The 18,495-nt window shown below is 40.6% G+C and overlaps 1 protein-coding gene across 7 annotated transcripts in view; it reads right to left on the bottom strand.

Moving 5' to 3' along the window:
- The window catches only part of HIPK1 (homeodomain interacting protein kinase 1), a 48,358-nt gene extending 30,165 nt beyond the window's left edge, over positions 1-18,193 (bottom strand). For 5 of the 7 annotated variants that reach the window (XR_006962818.1, XM_047084356.1, XM_047084359.1 and 2 more), the window contains exon 1: positions 6,987-8,064. Coding sequence is in view for 6 of the 7 variants with exons in the window: in XM_047084356.1 (XP_046940312.1) it covers positions 6,987-8,062 (1,076 nt within the window). In the remaining variant the exon portion in view is untranslated. Of the gene's footprint in view, positions 1-6,986; positions 8,065-17,374; positions 17,533-18,063 lie in introns of those variants that run through there. The other 2 variants (XM_047084357.1, XM_047084358.1) reach the window with 2 other exon arrangements.
- Positions 18,194-18,495: the final 302 nt, after the last annotated feature.

The following is an 18,495-nucleotide window of genomic DNA, read 5'->3' on the forward strand; positions in this document are numbered from 1 at the left end:
AGAAGAGAGAGAGAATCCCAAGCAGCATCCGCATTGTCTGCGTGGAGCACGGGAGCCCGATGCAGGGCTTGAACTCACAAACCATAAGATCATTATGACCTGAGCCGAAATCAAGAGTCGGACGCTTCACCAACTGAGCCACCCAGGCATCCCTGTTTTTTTCATATTTTAACATCCCTGAAATCAAGAAGATTCTTGCAAATGATGATGTATTTTAGTTCACTGGCAGTGCTTTTACTTTCTTATTGGGACCTAAATAATGTTTCTTTTTCTAATCAATGGTGTATCAGATTCTATGTAATAAAGTATCATTTCCATTTTACAGATGAAGAAACTAGGCATTGAGAAGATAAGTAACTCACCGAAGGCCACATAATTACAAAATGATGGAGGCCAGGCAGTCTGGATGTAAGGTTTGAGCTCTTAAACATTTTATCATCATCTCCAAATAATTTCCTTTCCTTCTTACAAGTCACAGAATTGGAATGTGTAAGGGAATACCAGCTCCAGACCCCTCAGCAGATCTCTCCATCTAACAGGCTATGAACCCTCATGGGATGTATAGGTTTCCCCAACTTCACTTTTAAGTAATATGTGCTTATTGTTGCTCTGGAGCAGGGAGGATTGAGCAGGCAGAGTATAAAGATATTTCCTAAAATAAGAATATCCTCCCCAAGTACTTTTCTAAGTAAGTAGCCCTTAGAAAATAAGGTAAAGTAGAGGACTCCATAGGGTCTAGAGGCTTTCCTGACCCTTGTACAGAAACAGCAGAAGGATGATCCGAGCCTGCTGAGACTTCCACTATTTGACAGCTATGGATAGAACGACTACTATCACCTGTTTTTATGCTATTTGAGGTGAACTGTGGTTCTGCGAACCAAAGAAACAACCTTCAAAGGGGATACTCTTTGCAGGTGGCTAGAGCCACATATTACTGACAGAGTTTCAGAGTTTAATTAAACCCCAACCAGTATAGCATGTTTTTAAGATGGCACAAATTTAACAGCATTAATAAACTAGAGAGTAAGACTATCCAGAAACATAAAAGCTTTTCTAAAATTGAAAAGGGACAAAATTTTTACTTTCAGTGAGCAGAATCGTTAATTTCCAAGTTCATGACAGTGCCAAAAATAGCTGGCAGGGAAAGTGCAAATGGCTTTGTGCCAAAATAAAAACTGGGCTTAGAACATTCCTAAGCATCAACTGAAGAGCAGCAGATTGATTCTGCCATTCTCACTATAACAGGAAGACATTTTAAAATCCAAAGGTAGGTCACAGGGAGGGGCAGGCTACCCAATAACTTACTTCATTAAAAAAGTAGCAATAATATGTGGTAATTGTTAGGCTTCCAAAGCTTAAAGTTTCAGAGAAATTAAGAAAAATACTAATTCCAGCCCCCAAGCCCCATTAGACAAAAAAAAAAAAAAAAAAAAAAACCCTAAAGACTGGCTGGAATCAGTTTTTCCATTTGGTCTCACTCTGCTTCTGGAGTAACAAAAGCAGCTAAGGATTTTTACCAAAAACTCACTAAAAGAGTAATTCTACCCCATCTACCATACAAAAAGATGAGTACCAAAAGAAAAAAAAAGCAAAAAAATAAAATAAGGCTGCTCAGTCTACTGAGAGCTTTTCACTACCATTAGAAACTAGAAATGCTGGCTGACCTAAACTCTAAGAAGCAAAAAGATTGAAATTATTTTCTTTTACTGAACAGAACAGCATCATTTAAAGCAGGTACTTCTCTAAAGACTGAATGTTTTAAATTCTGAATTCAGATTATAATTCTTGGTACTATCTTCACTACTGTATCATCTTTCCCCTTGGCCTCCATTATTTTTCAATCCCTCAGTAAGAACTCTAGACAGTAAAATTCTGGTTCTACTTTACCTGTATAATGATACTGAGATAATTACTTCTCTAGGTCCCTTTCTAGCTCTGACATTCTAACAACTGATCAGTAAAAAACATTACCTATAGAGGGGCGCCCGGGTGGCTCAGTCGGTTAAGCGTCCAACTCTTGGTTTCGTCTCAGGTCATGATCTCACGGTTTCACGAGTTTGAGCCCGAGTCAGGCTCTGCAGTGACAGTGCTGTGAAGCCTGCTTGGGATTCTTTCTCTCTCTCTCTCCCTCTCTCTCTACCCCTCCCCCTTTCACGCTGTCTCTCTCGTTCTCAAATTAAATAAATAAACTTAAAAAAATTTTTTTTAGGGGTGCCTGGCTCAGTCGGTTAAATGTCCGACTTTGGCTCAGGTCATGATCTCTCTGTTCGTGAGTCCAAACCCTGTGTTGGGCTCTATGCTAACAGCTCAGAGCCTGGAGCCTGCTTTGGATTCTGTGTCTCTCTCTCTGTCTTTCCCCCGCTGTACTATCTCTCTCTGTCTCTCAAAATTGAATAAATGTTAACAAAAATTTTTTTTAATTTTTAAGATTATCTATAGAAGCACAGGGAAGAGAGGGAAAAATCCAAACTGACAATATTCACTTTTATAGGAAAATGGCATTAATTGTACTTTAGACATGGTGAGTGTCTTTTCTTTGAAAATACATCCCATCCTTAAAAAACAAATACTAAACAGGCTCTGATTACTGTAACCAGGTTGTAGAAATAGCAATCCCTGTCTTTTGATTTCTCAACTTCAAACTTCTTTAAACTAAAAAATTCCTCCAAAGTTATAAAGCGTTATTTTACTAGAACCCAGAGCAAGCTGTGGGTAGGATCACTTAACAGCAGAAATTATTCTCTGCTCATTTTCATGAACACTCTTTGTTTCTTCCTGCCCATCTCAGAGGCATCAAACTTACTTATCAGATCAGATATGTTACATAAAGTCTTAACTTCCTGCATCTGTGGCTTAGTGAAACTGTAGTATGTTTATTTGTCTAGGATAAACTGAAAATATGCTTTCCTTCTCTAGACTTTGTCCTTCCATATATAACAAATACAGCGATCTCAACTTTCAATAAAGGCCAGTTTTCCATTTTTCAGAATGGAAAAGCACTGAGCTTGTAGGCATGGCAAACCTTTGTGCCTGAAACTCAAGCCCCAAAGACAGCAACTTTTCTTGAAATTAGTCTACATTTACCTTTAAAGTGCCCAGGAAATAAAGAATATTATTTCCACTGCCTAAGGCATTTAGCCATGCCCACTGCTAACAGAGACAGGATGGTGGCAAAAGTTTGTCAACTGATAATATTTTGGCATGTTATCAGCAAGATGAAGCAATGTAAACTAAAAAGGAGGGGAAGGGGAAGGCTGGCTTTGGAGCCAGGATGCTTCAATGGCCAAAGGGATTTCACAGAGGTTTTCTGAAAGATAACAGGGTGAGGACGTAATAGCCTCTAAAAGCAACATGAAGAATACCACTGTGGATAAAATTAATGATAAAGAAGGAATGCCTGAGCTGCTATTCCATTGGCTTTGGGTTCATTATCAAGTATTGCTGCGATAAAACAGAAGAGTCCCACTGCTAAATCCTAAATGCAGTCAAGCCCTGGATATTGGACTTCAGTATGCACACTAATTACTCAGTAATACACAGAAAGAACTCCTGTTTTTAAGGGGTAAACTTAGCTCCATTTAAAATTACTCCTATACTCAGCAATTAAATGCAATGGATTTGCAGGATGATTTGTTGAAGAGTAATCACCAGTGGACTTAAAAATTTGAAAATCCTATTTGTTTCCAAAAACAAAACAACCAAATTATTCAAATCACAACTTGAATTTAAAAGGACAGGGAAAGGGGCAAAGACAGCAACCTAACACTGAAAATTATTCAAACGAATTACTTATTGGAGAAAGCTAAGCAGCCAGAACTATGTACCCCTCAAATCTTTGCCCCTCAAGAGAAAATGCCATCAAAATTATTTCACAAAATAATTCTTATTTCTATCACTCTTCTTCTATCTTAAAATTGCTTTCATTACAAGCCAAGGCAAGTAGTTAAAGAACACCTGCAGGCCTGATTAGAGAAGAAGAGATCAAGAAGCAAGAGCCCATCAGCCCCCACCCCACAGCGGTGCCCTCCCTCCTAATTCCCCAAGGCTCCCAACAAGATGCAGAACTGAGCTTGTAAGTGGACCTGTAGAGTGTTTCTGCAAATACACACGAGTGGGTAGTGGTGGGATTACTCAAAGGAGCAAACTAAAAGAAAAAGTAATCAGAACCTACATCTTCCAACTAGTGAATCAGTAAATGGAGGAGAGATTCTCAAAATTAGCCCAACTGCCTAGAGCAATATGAAACCAGAAACCAATGCTCTAGGAATTTCTTTACTCCATCTCTCTCAAGTAAGAAATACCATAGTTTTACAAAGTTATAAAAGGAAAAGATAAAAATAGAGAAGAGTGGATTCGAAGATGTAATGTGAAAATGTCATTACTACCCAAAGTGATTTACAGATTCGGTGCAACCCTTCAAAAACCAATGAGGTTTTTTGTAGAAATAGAAAAATTCATCCTAAAATTTATATGGAAATCTCAAGGGACCCCAAATAGCCAAAACAATATTAAAAGAGAATAAAGCTGGAGATCTTACACTCCTGATTTTAAAAGTTACTACAAAGCTACAAGTAATCAAAATGATGTGCTACTGGCATAAAGACAGACATACAGACCAATGGACAAAAGAGCCCAGAAATAAACCCTTGTGTTTGCGGTCAACGAATTTTGACAAGTGTCAAGATCTTTCACTGGACAAAGAATAGTCTTTTGAGCAAATGGTGCTAGGAAAACTGAATATCCACATGCAAAAGAATGAAACTGGACCCTTACCCTACACCGTATACAAAAATTAACTTAAAATAGATCAAAGAACAAAATATAAGAGCTATCTATGTCTATATTATATTCTTATAAAAGCTAAAAACTATAGAACGCTCAGAAGAAAGCAAAAGGGAAAAAACTTTAGGACACTGGTTTGACAATGATTTCTTAGCTATAATACCAAAAGCATGAGAAACAAACAAAAAAAACACACAAACTGGACTTCATCAAAGTTTAAAACTTTTGTGCAAACACTATCAACAAAGTGAAAAGGCAACCCCACGGAATGAGAGAATATATATGCACATCATCTATCTGCAGAGGGATTAATACCCAGAATATATAAAGAACTCTTACAACTCAACAAAAAAACCCAATTCAAAAATGGACAAAGGACTTGAACAGACATCTCTCCAGAGAAGATACACAGATGTCCAATAAGTAAATGAAAAGATGCTCAAGATCACTAATCTTTAGGGAAATGCAAATCAAATACCATTTCACACACATAAGGATGGCTATTATCCCTCCCATCCCCAGAAAACAAAAACAAGTGTTGATGAGGAGGTGGAGAGATTGGAATCCTCATGCATTGCTATTGGGAATGTAAAATAGTGTAGCTGTAGAACAGTTTGGTGATTCCTCAAAAATTAAACAGAATTATCATATGATCCAGCAGTTCTACTTCTAGCTATATACCCAAAAGAATTGAAAACAGGGTCTTAAACACTTGAGAGCTAATGTTCACTGCAGCATTATTCACAATAGCCAAAAATGTGGAAACCCGAGGGAATGGATAAACAAAATGTAGTACATTCATGCACTGGAATATTATTCAGTCATGAAAAGGAATGGAATTCCGATACATGCTACAGTCTGGATTAACTTTGAAAACATTATGCTAAGTGAAATAAGCCAGAAACAAAGGGACAAATATTGCATGATTCCACTTACATGCAGTACCTAGAAGAGGCAAATTCACAGAGACAGAAAGTCAGATAGAGCTTACCAGGGGGAAGGGGGAAGGTGGAGTTATTGCTTAATGGTTACAGAATTTCTGTTTTGGGTGACGAAAAAAATTTAGAAATAGTGGTGATGGTTACACAACATTGTGAATGTACTTAATGACACTGAATGGTACACTTAAAAATGGTTAAAATGGTAGACTTCATGTTAGGCAGATTTTACACCATTAGAAAAAAAAAATATGCAGATGGCATATTTTCTGAGCCCCTGTATGGTTAAAACACCCTTCTATTACTTTCATACATAATATAAACTTCTAAGTTCAGACTTTCTATTTACTCAAAATTTCATATAGGCATTTGACATGTTGGACATATCTCCTGATAAACATGTTTTGTGGATTACCTATGTTTTGTTTATTGTTTCACTTCTTGACTGGGTGAGTGGAAAATCTGTATTTAATGAATGATCACTAAAATTATCAGATTACTTAAAATTAATAACTAGTCAAATAAATGAGGTACTGAGAAATAAAAGCTCACTTCAAAAGACTTCCCCCTTTCCTTTCAGTAATTCTCCTTGGTTAACAGCACAAACAACATTGTATATACCACCCTTTAAGTACTGTCCCAATAATTACTATATATTAAAAAGGTAGCTTTGTTAGAAGTACCAATCTGGAAATATAAATCACTGAAGTATAAGGCACTTGGGTCAAGGACATTCTAGGATAACCAAATAAGCTCATAACCAAAAAAGTTCAAACTATTACAGAGGATGTTAAAACAGGAAGAGCCCTTGGTAATCAACAAACTCAATTCTCTAAATTACACAAGATAGGAAATGTATAAGAATGAAAAAACCTGGAATTATTCCCAAGGCATCCTACCTGCCAAGATAGGAATGTGGAAAAAGTAGCAGCATATGCCCAAATTCATTACAAATAAGTGAACATCTTTATATTTTTAAAGACTCTTTAGAATGGGAAAATTGGGTATAATGGCACTTACTAAAAAAGAACCAGATGCTAGTATTCATTCAACTAGAAACAACCTTCAGAATCAAACTGAATTTTTCCAGTGTTAAATAAAATAATGTTACATATAGGAATGCCACACAGGGGTATGAAGTAAAACATAGTATTCTATCTTGGACCCTGTAAATAAATTCATTGTTATATGTAGCCCTATGTAACACCTTTAAGTATAAAGACAGATCTCTAGTCTAAGATACGCTTTTTAGCATTTGCCACTTGCCTGTAGTAACGTGACTGTAAGTAGGTTGAGCACACAGCTTTGGAAACGTGACTAGCAGAACCAAAGTCAATGACCTTCACTCGGTAGGGTTGGCGCACTGGATCGACCAGCATTATGTTTTCAGGCTTAAGGTCAGCGTGAATCAGACCAAGGCTCTTGAGCTTCATCAGGGCTGTGGCCACCTGCTGTAAGATTGGTCTGATGTACTTGAGTGGCAGTGGGCTAAACTTGTTCTGCTTTAGAAAATCATACAAGTTCTGCTCCAGCATCTCAAACACAAGGCAGGTGTGATTCTTATGCTGAAAGCACTCGTAAGAACGAACAAAATTATACTCATCGGCATTTTCACTGCTTAGGCGGGAAAGGATGCTCACTTCAATCTGTCCTTGTCTGGCATAGGAGGGGTGGTTCTTCAAGATTTTAATAGCCACAATTTCCTTAGTGCTCCGCTTCCAGCACTTAGCCACCTGTCCAAATGTTCCCCGGCCTAGGAACTCCAACACTTCGTAGCTATTGGTCATAGAGCAAAGGATCTCATGCTGGACCAGCTGGTAATCCCCTTCTCCGCTGGAACTGCTACTCTTTGTGGTCACAGTGGTGGTCGTGGCAGCAGCACCCACCACAGTCCTGTTTTGCAGCATGAGAGGGGGATGTTCTTCTATGATTTGCACGCTACCGTTGCTGTCAACTTCCTCACTTTTTCTTTTCAATCCACATTTTTGATATGGCTCAAGCAAAGAAACGTTGTTTCTGTGAGTCAGGGTCTGGCTGCTTTGGAAGGTTGCCGTAGCAGCACCGGCCGAGCTATCAGCAGCGGTCACGACGATACGCTCCGCTGCAGGAGCCGGGAGGAGAAGGCCCTGGTCGTAAGCAGGGATGTTGAAATTTGCTACCTGGTGAGAGGAGCTGGCTTGCCCTTGTGTGGCTGGGAGGGTTTTGCTGTGGGTATAATATTTGTCGTTGCTGCTCTGTCCAGAAACATCCCAGCCAGAGGGCTCTATTTTCAGTTTCTTCGCACTGCAGAAGGCACTCGACGACACTGATGGGGGGGAAAACACCTGCAGCTGTGATGCCATACCTACATCGAGAGACAGGAAGAATTAGATCCTCAATTTTATACAACTCCTCAATTAATAGATAAGAAAACTTTTAGTTTAGAAAAACCACAAGTAAAATATAACTATCTGGCTAAGATTTTATCTCACACATTTTCTAAAACATGTTTCCTAGCACAGAAAGTTCAACCTTCTGGTCTAAATACACAACCGTAAGCACTCTTTGAGACTCAGCAATAGTAGGTCATATTGTTAAAAGAGCATGAACATCTATGATGGTTTATAAAATAATAAGCATGATAATAATAACAACAGCTTAGATGACTGATCCCTTACTATGTGTCAAGTAGTAGTCTAAACACTTCACATGCATTACTTATTTAATTCTCACCCTATGGAGAATATACTAACACTATTTCCACTTTACAGATGAGGAAACTAAGACACAGAGTGTTTAAAGTAACTTGCCCAAAACAGCACAACCATTAAGTGGCAGCACAGGTATTCAAACCCAGACTCTACGGCCCCAGAGCTCACTCCACAGCTGTCTTCACTCCTGCCCTGATTAGCTTTCTATTTTTTTTTTAATGTTTATTTATTTATTCTTGAGAGAGAGAACGTGCGTGCATAAGCAGGGGAGGGGCAGAGAGAAAGAAGGAGACACAGAATCTGAAGCAGGCTCCAGGCTCCGAGCACTGAGCACAGAGCCCAACACAGGACTCAAACCCACAAACCCATGAGATCATGACCTGAGCTGAAGTCGGACACTTAACCAACTGAGCCACCCAGGCACCCCCTGATTACCTTTTTGATCAATTCTTTAAATTTAGACATAGATGGCATGCTTATAAAATTTACAGATGAACCAAATTTGGGCAGGATACTCAATATATTGCTAAGGAACAGGTCCAAAAAGATCACAATAGGGTAGAAACCACAACACAAATCTAGCAGATGTAATTTAATACAAATACAGAATCCTACTTAGGTCCAAAAAATATGACTACCACAAAGCACAAGGATAAGAAATACAAGGCTTAGCGGGAGCATACGTATACGAAAAACACTTTCAGTTGGTAAGAGAAATATTATGTGATAATGTTCCCCTCCCCTCAAAAGCTATTTCAATCTTCAGCTACATTCATAGAAATAGTGTCCAGAATGTGCTGGACAAAGTGAATGCTATCTACTCTGCTCAGGTCATACACTATTTTAATAGTGTTTAGCTCTGCCCACTACAATATAAGAGGACCACTGATAAAATGATCAGAAAAAAGTAATCAAATGATGTGAAACCTATAGAGAGGATCTCCTGAAGAACCACAGGAAGTAATTCTCACAAAAAATATGGAGAAAGGGGGTGAGAAAAGCCCAGCTTTTTGTCCCTGAACATCTCAAGCTTAAATATCTCAAGCTCAATAAACCCCAAGACTCCCAAAGCTAAAACTTTTAGAATAAAGTCCAAACCACTGACATAGCATATAACCATTTCGTATTTATCTTCTCTCTTCTCGACCATGTAACACTCAGATGTTTTCAGGCTCTACATTAGTCCTCCCTCTCTTGTCCACACTTCCCCCGTTTTCAGTAACTACTTCCCAGGGTTAGTCATCTGCAAAAGATTCTCCAATCTTTATTTCTAACTCAGACTTCTCTCTCCTGAACTTCAAATTCTTATTTCCAAATAACAATCCCATACTGCAATTTGGGTATCTTGAATATACCTCAAATTTAACATGTACAAAATTAAATTTATGAGCCTCAACCCCACCCCCAGTCTTCTGTCTCTATTATGAGACACCACCATATATACAACATCTCAAGCCAAAAATCAGAGAGGAAATGAGTCTCAGTTTCCTCATCTGTAAATTGGTGATAGCAATACGTACTTCATGGGGTTACTCTGAGAATTAAATTATTTAATACATATGAAGTTCTTAGTGTCTGAAATTCATTCTTCTCCCTTTATTACTTCATCTTTAATCTATAACCAAATCCTACCGATTCTACCACCTAAGTATATTTCAGATCAGCCATTTTTTTCTACCCCTATTGGGACCTTTCTAGTTCAAACAGCCAGGAGCCTCCAAACTAATCCTGAATGCACTCTGGGGATCTTTGTTTTTAAATTATGCAAATCAGATGACTGCTCTCTCTTTCTTAACCACCTTCCTCCTCCTGCCTCCAAAGTTTTCCATTGCTTTGTGGATAAAATCCAAAATCCTCAATCTGCCTTAACAAGCTCTACAAAAATCTGGTTTCTGTGTTCCAAAATCTCCCATTCCGGCCATGCTGCCCTCCTTCCAGTTCTTGGAAGGCCCTCTGATACGTTGAAGATTTTCTTCTGGGAAAACCATTCATTCTCTCTCACACACACATACACCACCATCCTTCCCACCATGCACACCCATAGCATCCTGCTCCTCCCTTACAACTTGAAATTATTTATTTAATGTTACTTACATTCCCAGCTACAGGATAGTTGCATGATAGGTGCCATATCTGTCTTGATGTTTGCTTACATCACCAGAAACTACCAGACTCTGGCAATATACAGACAGGCAGTATTCATTGGATGATTCTGACCCTTACCTACCAACCTCCAATCTACGCCCTACCACTCATTAAACTGCAAGATTTTCAAATGCTTGGTTTTATTTTTCAAATATCCCTCTCTTTTATCTGTGCAGTCTCTGAGATACAGGGGAAGTTTCCACTCCGAAACACATAGTATAATTTTACCAGTCATAAGAGAATAAACACACACAAGAAAGGAAGGAAGCGTGACAAAGGATGTTACAGACATAAAAAAGCAATGTGTACATTTCTTTGTGACTGAATGTAACTAAAAACCATCTGCACTGGACTAGACAGCTGGAATGAAGAACAAATCCTCAGCCTTCAATTTCTAAAATGTGATCTGGATTTACCTTAAACAAGAGTTTCCATAATTTACGTGAACCTTGAAGACAAAAAAGTGTAAATTAAAAGTTAAAGTCAGTGCAATTTAACTCCACAGCTAGGAATTCATAAGTCATCTTGTTCTGCCTATATCACTGACACAATACCAAATTATAATAGAAGAAAAATGTTAAACAAAGTAAGACCTTTACAAAATTTACCTATTAAAATTTATGCAAGAATAGTTATCATAAAACTGAGCCAATTTTTGAACAATGAAAGGAAGCAAATTTTTGAAATTTGTTTTCCACTGTGTATCTGTTGAGCTACTAATTTTAATAATCTATGAAGAAACAGGAGCACAGGAGTGCCTGGGTGGCTCAGTCGGTTAAGCGTCCACCTGCAGCTCAGGTCATGATCTCACAGTTTTTGAGTTCGAACCCTGTGTCGGGCTCTATGCTGAGAGCTCAGAGCCTGGAGCCTGCTCAAATTCTGGGTCTCCCTCTCTCTCTGCCCCTCCCCCACTCATGCCGTCTCTGTCTCTCAAAAATAAATGTTAAAAAAATTAAAAAAAAAAAAACAGGAGCACAAATTTTATATACCTAAAAATATTTAATGAAAGAATTTGAATACAAAATTTGTAGTTTGTAGCTATGTCTAAGAATATGGAAGCCTAAAGTAATAATACTGAATAGAATTCATGAAGTTTAATGCCAAATTTTTGAAAGTACATTAATAACGAAATATTTTTGGGGCGCCTGGGTGGCGCAGTCGGTTAAGCGTCCGACTTCAGCCAGGTCACGATCTCGTGGTCCGTGAGTTCGAGCCCCGCGTCGGGCTCTGGGCTGATGGCTCAGAGCCTGGAGCCTGTTTCCGATTCTGTGTCTCCCTCTCTCTCTGCCCCTCCCCCGTTCATGCTCTGTCTCTCTCTGTCCCAAAAATAAATAAACGTTGAAAAAAAAATAAAAAAAAAAAAAAACGAAATATTTTTTAAAATATTACATTTACCAGAGTAATGTTATGGACAACTTTCACCCAATACACAAAATAACAGATACTGGTGGTTTCAAATCTTCACATTGAGCACTGCAAAAAGCACAAGTTCTAGGAAATTTTTCTGAAAGTTTAAGTATATAAATAAATGAATATAAGTCTTATTCAGTAAGACAAATTTCTATGTCTACCCACAGGGAAAGAACAATCCAGAATTTCACTGGCCTTCCCCACAGCATGTGTGTATGGTAATTAATATCATGCCAGTGTGGCTGAGACTCATCCTGACCTCAACAAGCACTAGGTGAGGAGAAGATACAAAATCAAAATTGCCTAGAAAAATCAACACTCTTATTTATATAATTCAGCTACAAGCAGCCATTTTTAGACATAAGATAAAGATACTATGTTCCATAAAATTTGCCTTTGCAAAGTGGGGAAGCAATTTTCTTCCTAGGGTGAGACCTCCCAAAGGAAGATATGGAACAGGATTAACATCTGTGGAAAACTTACTATGTATCAGACTCTGCTAAGTTACAAATATTCTCAATTCACATGAGAACAGCTGCCAATAGAAGTTATTTCTGACTTCTTGAAAATGTTCTACCTCTTGACTCTAATAATAAACTAGTCTTTTCATTTCATACCTGACTTTTCAAGTATTTAACCATCTGAATATAATGACAAATTAGGCCACGGCATTAATCTGGGAACTAGAACTAATAAGCAAAAAGCTATTGATGCTTGTATTAATTGCTAAACAGAATTGAGTCTTGCTAGAACCCAAGGCTTTCAAAAGCAATAAAATTAACAGCCTCCCCATTCACTCCCTGACATGGTCCCATCTATTTAGCAACATTTATTATGGGCAGCACAGGTAGGTACCCTTACTGTAAAGAATTCAAATATTATAACTATGAATGGAACAGTTGGTTATGACAACCAAGATAATCATTTGTCAGAGTTCTGTCTTTACCCTTCAGGTAACTTCCATCTTCCACACCAAAAATAAATTCCTACTGCTTTCACTTAGTATCATCTTTGCTTCTTTGATACAATTTAACAATTGGTGACCTAAAATAACCTAAAATCAATACTGTATGTTGACTGCCTGCCTCTGAGGCACTTGTCCTCGGCTGACATGTACACAGATGTACATATTCTCGAGCACGCTGATAGGTAAAGAATATTCATATCATTCAAGTAGGTAAGTGAGAAAACACAAGCTGTAAAAGTAAAGCAAGCAGGTTTGGGAAGAAAACTCCTTCACCGCAATATCCTCTCTCTCTCCACTCTACCCATTTCTCTCCACCCCTGCTGACAATCCTGGACTAAGCCTAACTTGCCTCCCCCAAATGGTACTCTCAAGCCTCCTTTTTAAGCTCCTTTCTCCCAATTCATTCTTTACAACTGAAGTTTTAAAAAGCGCCAATCCGTCCCCTGCTTAAAACCTTACGATAAAGTCCAAAATCTCTAAATTTCCAGCAGTGCTAAATTTCTCCCATCCTAGTTCCTTCACACGTAACGTTCCCTCTCTGAACTTTGTTTTTGCCTGTTAGCCTTCTCTTTTTCTAACTTCTGCTTATCCTTTTAGTCTCTCTGCTTAAGCCTCACTTCTTTCAGTGTGGTACAGAATGTTGGTTTGGATCAAAATCTACTCTCTCATTCACCCCAGGCACATGGCTGTGTTTACCAGTCCCTCTCACCAACAGAAAGTGATGTGTGGGTGAGCTCTTGGTGTTCCTTTCCATTTCCAGCAGCAAGAACCTGTGGAGACCCAGGTTCCACCATGAGACCACGTCCAAGCGAGGCAGAGCAGTAAGATGTAAAGAACTGTCTCTGGATGATCAGAGCAGAGCCGCCTGCCCACCACGAATGCTCAGTTCAACCCGGAACATTTACTTCAGGCTGTTGCATGAGAGAAGAACTATTTTCCTAGGTTATGTACATTTTAGTCAGCCTTACGCTGACAAATACACTCAGGAAAGCCTTGCCCAGACCACTTCATACTAGCTTACGTTTCCTGGTAAAGGCTCTCACAGCATTCTCTACCACTTCTTACCACTCACCACACTTGTACTTACTTATTTCATTTATTCACTTAACAAACATGTATTGAGTACCTAATATGTCTGCCTGGCACTTTTCTAGACACTAGGGATAACAAGTGGTGTTCCGGATGGACAAGTTCCCTTATCTCTTGGAATTTACTTTCTGCTGGGAAGACAAATACACACACACACACCCAAGAAAATAGTAGCTAGTGATAATGCTATGACGAAAACACAGTAATGTGATAGAGACAGTGGGAAGGGGAGACATACTCTAGATTTGGTGGTCAGGGAAGGCCTTGTAAGGTGGTAGTACTTACACTAAGACCTAATTGACAAGAAGGAGCCACTCCAGTGAAAGAGAACAGTTGGTGCCAAGACACATTCTTGGCCTATTTGAAGAAGAGATCCAGTATGGATGGAATAGAAGAGGGAAGAAAATAATAGAAGCAGGGCCCAAAGAGGCAGACAAGGGCCAGATCACATATTAACTTATGAGGTCACCCTAAATTTCATTCTAAGTATGACTATTTATTTCAAAGTTGACATCCAAACTTCAAGTTTCATGAGGACAATTCTCAGTAGCACAGAAGGTTTTTCTTTCTTTCTCTCTCTCTCTCTCTCTTTCTTTCTTTCACCAGAATCTATCACAATGGTTAGCATATAGTATGTGTCAAATGTTTGCTAGGATGAATGACTAGAAAGAGATCACATACTTCTCCATATGTAAACATAAGGGGATCTCAGGTGTCATTCTAAATTAGAGCAATGTTCAAGTGACAGAAATTATAGTCCCTTGCCTACAAGAGAATATATAGATTAGTTTTCTAAGTGTAGTGATACAAAAGGAAAAAATAAGCTTGAAACCCTAAGGACACCATTTGAATGGACGTTCCCCACCCCTTTCCTGTAGCACTTTCCTTCAGAAGGAACCAACAAGCCAGCTCCCCAACTAGTATGCAAAGAGAGGGTGTGGAATAAGTGGTGTTAGCTGATGAAAGACTAACTCTACAATTCTATGTAATTTACAGCCATATAATCAATATTTTGTAATATCTTGGTAAACTGGCTGATGGGTACTTTCCTTCTAAGCAGGACATCTTCTCCTAAATTTCAACAGCTCTGTTATTTATTTGAAATGATGAATCTATAGCAACAGAACCAAAGAAAAGTCAGTCTTTTTTGTGTTTGTAAAAAAGTACCAATCTTGATCTTGATGTATGACAGGACAGTCTACAAGTCCCATAAAGTTTAGAATGAAGAAAGCTATACCTCGAAGAGTCTCAAGCACAAGGAAAATGTCAAATTAACAGCGTAGATGAATATGGAACATAAACGCTGGGATGACCCTGTTTAGATCCGTCAGCAAAGGCTTAAGGAAAACAGGACTTAAATAAGGTAACAACAGTTTGGCAGATGGAAGGTAGAACAAGTTCTTTCAGATGAGATAACTTTTACCAGCATGCCAGGGAATGTGGAAAAATGAAAAACTGTTTGAGAAGCAGAAGACACTAGCAAAAAGTACAGAGTCTGACAGCTAAAATGGACCTTACAAGATTCTTTCCAAAACCCCCTAATTCCAAGATGAGAAAAAGGAGACCCAAGAAAGGCAGACAAGTTTTACACAGAGCTAATGAGTAGCAATGCTGGCAAAGAATTCAGGTCTTCTGATTCTTTTCCACTAAACACTGGGAAAGCACTGTACCAGGTGCCCTTAAAGATTCCAAAAGAAATACACACATTTCCCTATCTTCAAAGAGCTTAGAATATTGCTCAGATGATATAACCAAAAAGAGAGAGAGAGAGAGAGAGAGAGAGAGAAATATAAAAACAGGATGTAAGTTTTTTTAAAGAGCCAAATTATGCTCTACAAAAATACTTAAGTCATGTTAGGGAGCTGGGAAATTAGGAACAAAAAAGGAAACAAAAAGCAAATCAGTGACTGTTGAGGTAGTGCTTGAAGGAAAAATGATTTTGATCACTTGTGTTCAGATTGGCATGAAATGTAAGGGAAGAGACTAGGGAGAAATTAATAACTGTAACTTTAAAAAAAAACTAAAAAAATATGGATTGCTTTATGCAGTCTTGAAAATGAAAATAAAAGGACAGATCAGGAAGTTCATGTTTGCAAAATTAGTTCAAATTACAAAAGGACCGGTTACAATATATAACCAACAAGTTGCACAAGTTCCAAGTGTAAGAAGTTTACAGGGCAGGTCTGGCTCCCTGATTTCTCCCAACACAACCAGTGACTAAGCTGTGCTTATGAAAACAAAACCACAGAATGAAGAAATTCGATTTTCCAGAGAACTGTGAATTTTGAGATTATCTTCTTTTTCTTTTAGGAGGGAGTTCTGGTTTGGTTTTCAATCTCGAGTTACCAATCAACTTACTCTACAGTCCATAAACCTATAATATCCAAAAACAGTATAAACTATTTATGAGAATCACAGCAAAAGTCCTACTTACCAACTAGAACCAGTAGACACATTTACAAGATCTCAATCACCATTTTACTCATCAGATGCTTTACTGGCTTGGCTGCCTTCAGTCCCAACCACAAGTGACTTTACCAGAATATCTTTCAAGCAAGGAGCAGTATCTTAAAGCGAAGGATACCAGTATTGTAACACAGAACCCAGAACCCATTACGTGGGGAGGTCCAAAATCACCAGCTAAATAACAATTATTAAGTAATAGGACTTGTTAGATTTTTTAATGTTTTACAGAAAGCGTTAGACCTACATAAATAAAAACTGGTAATGATCTGAATTCTCTACAATCTCTAAATCACACACACACACACACACACACACACACACACACACACACACCAGACCAGGAATCTAAAATAGCTTTACACAAACAAGAACAAAATTGTAGGTTTCGCTGAGGGCATCAGCCACTTAATTTAACCCCACTTCATCAAGAGCAGGAAGCCAGGCTGCTGTTTTCATCAGTTACTAAGGAACAAATAAGATAAAGGATAGAGCGGGCAGAAGAATTTTTACAGTTGAAATGAATACTTTGATGCAATCACTGAGAATTCCCAAAGTGTCACTAAGGAAAAGCACCTCGGGCGGCCTCAAAACGAGTCCATCGACAACTGAGGTCGAGGCTTAAGCGGAGGAAAGACAATTGGAGCTTGGGATTGTTTTTTCCCCTTCTCGAGCCCCTCCCCCCTTCCCCCACCTAAACAGGAAAGAAAACGCGCCCAGCATAAACACAGGCCAAGGCTCACGACTTGTCACCACAACAAACTGGAGGTTGGACCAGCGCTCCTGGAGACCGAGCCCCAAGTCTTGGTTGCTAAACACAAAAAGGGCCTCTTTCCCACAGACCTATGAAAGTGCGGGCCTTACCCAAGAGTTTTTGGTTGTTTCCTCACCTTCTCTCTCTCTCTCTTTCTTTTTTTTAACGAAAGCTTTGGGAAAGCGGCGACAGCAAAAGTTTCCCTCTGAGCCAGACCTCTAGATCCGCCTTGCACAGACACACATTAGGTGGGCTGGTCCCACGTAGTCTCCACCATCATTACAAATTACAAACCTAACGATTAAAGAACAGAAGCGGAGAGGACAGAAAAAGCTTCCACACCCACCCCACCACTGCCGTCCTTTCCAGGCACCGCTTTCTGGTCGCAAAGAGCACAAATAACCCAAAACCATGGTGATAAGCAGAGCTGTGAAATGCACACGCACAAGTCACACGCTGGGAACCTGCCACGACGGCCGGGGGGTGGGGGGGGGGGAGAGAACCGGCCGGGTGAGGAGGCGCAAGGCGGCCCCCTGTCATCTAAGGACAACAACACGCCCCGAAGAGAAGTGGCAGCAGGCTGGGGGAGTTGCCCCGAAAACAAACCCGGAGCCTTCGCGCTTTCCCGAGGACGCAAGCCCCTCCGCGGCCGCGAACGACCGGGCCGCAGGACTGGGCGCCGGGTCCCGGGTGGGGGCGCGCCCAGGGAGGCGCCCCCCGCAGGCCGGGCGCCCCGAAGAGCCCCGCGGCCCGGCCGGCCCCGCCTCGGGGAGCGGATGGGAGCTCGCTTCCCGCCGAAGCCCCTTCCCGCCCGGCCCGACTCACCGCCGGTGGGTCTGGTTCTCAGCCGCGAGCTGGGGCTGCCGTGAGGAGGCGGCGGAGGAGACGAGATCCGGGGCCCCGCCGCCGGGTCATCATACCCCCCGCGCGAGCCGGCCCGGGCCCCGGCCCCCGCCCCCCGGAGCCGTCCCCGCGCCTGTCCCGCGGGGGGCGCCCCCTCAGCCTCCCGCCCGCTCCGCCGCCCGGCCCCTGGCCGCCGCCGCCGCCGCCGCCTCAGCCCCGCGCGCTCCCGCCTGGGCCTCCTGCTGCCGTCCGGGGCCACCGCCGGGCCCCTGGCTCCGCAGCCGCCGTTGTCGCCAGACCCGACGAGTCGAGCGCCGAGCGACCGCCCCCCCCCCCCTCCGGCGGCCCCGCCCCGCGGGAACCATTCACCGGCCCCGCGCCATGACACCTACTGAGGCGGAAGTGCCGAGGAGC

Source organism: Lynx rufus, unplaced genomic scaffold (genome assembly GCF_022079265.1).
Source record: "Lynx rufus isolate CCGP_SWC_20201006 ecotype Redwood Valley unplaced genomic scaffold, mLynRuf1.p SCAF_2, whole genome shotgun sequence".
NCBI lineage: Eukaryota > Metazoa > Chordata > Mammalia > Carnivora > Felidae > Lynx > Lynx rufus.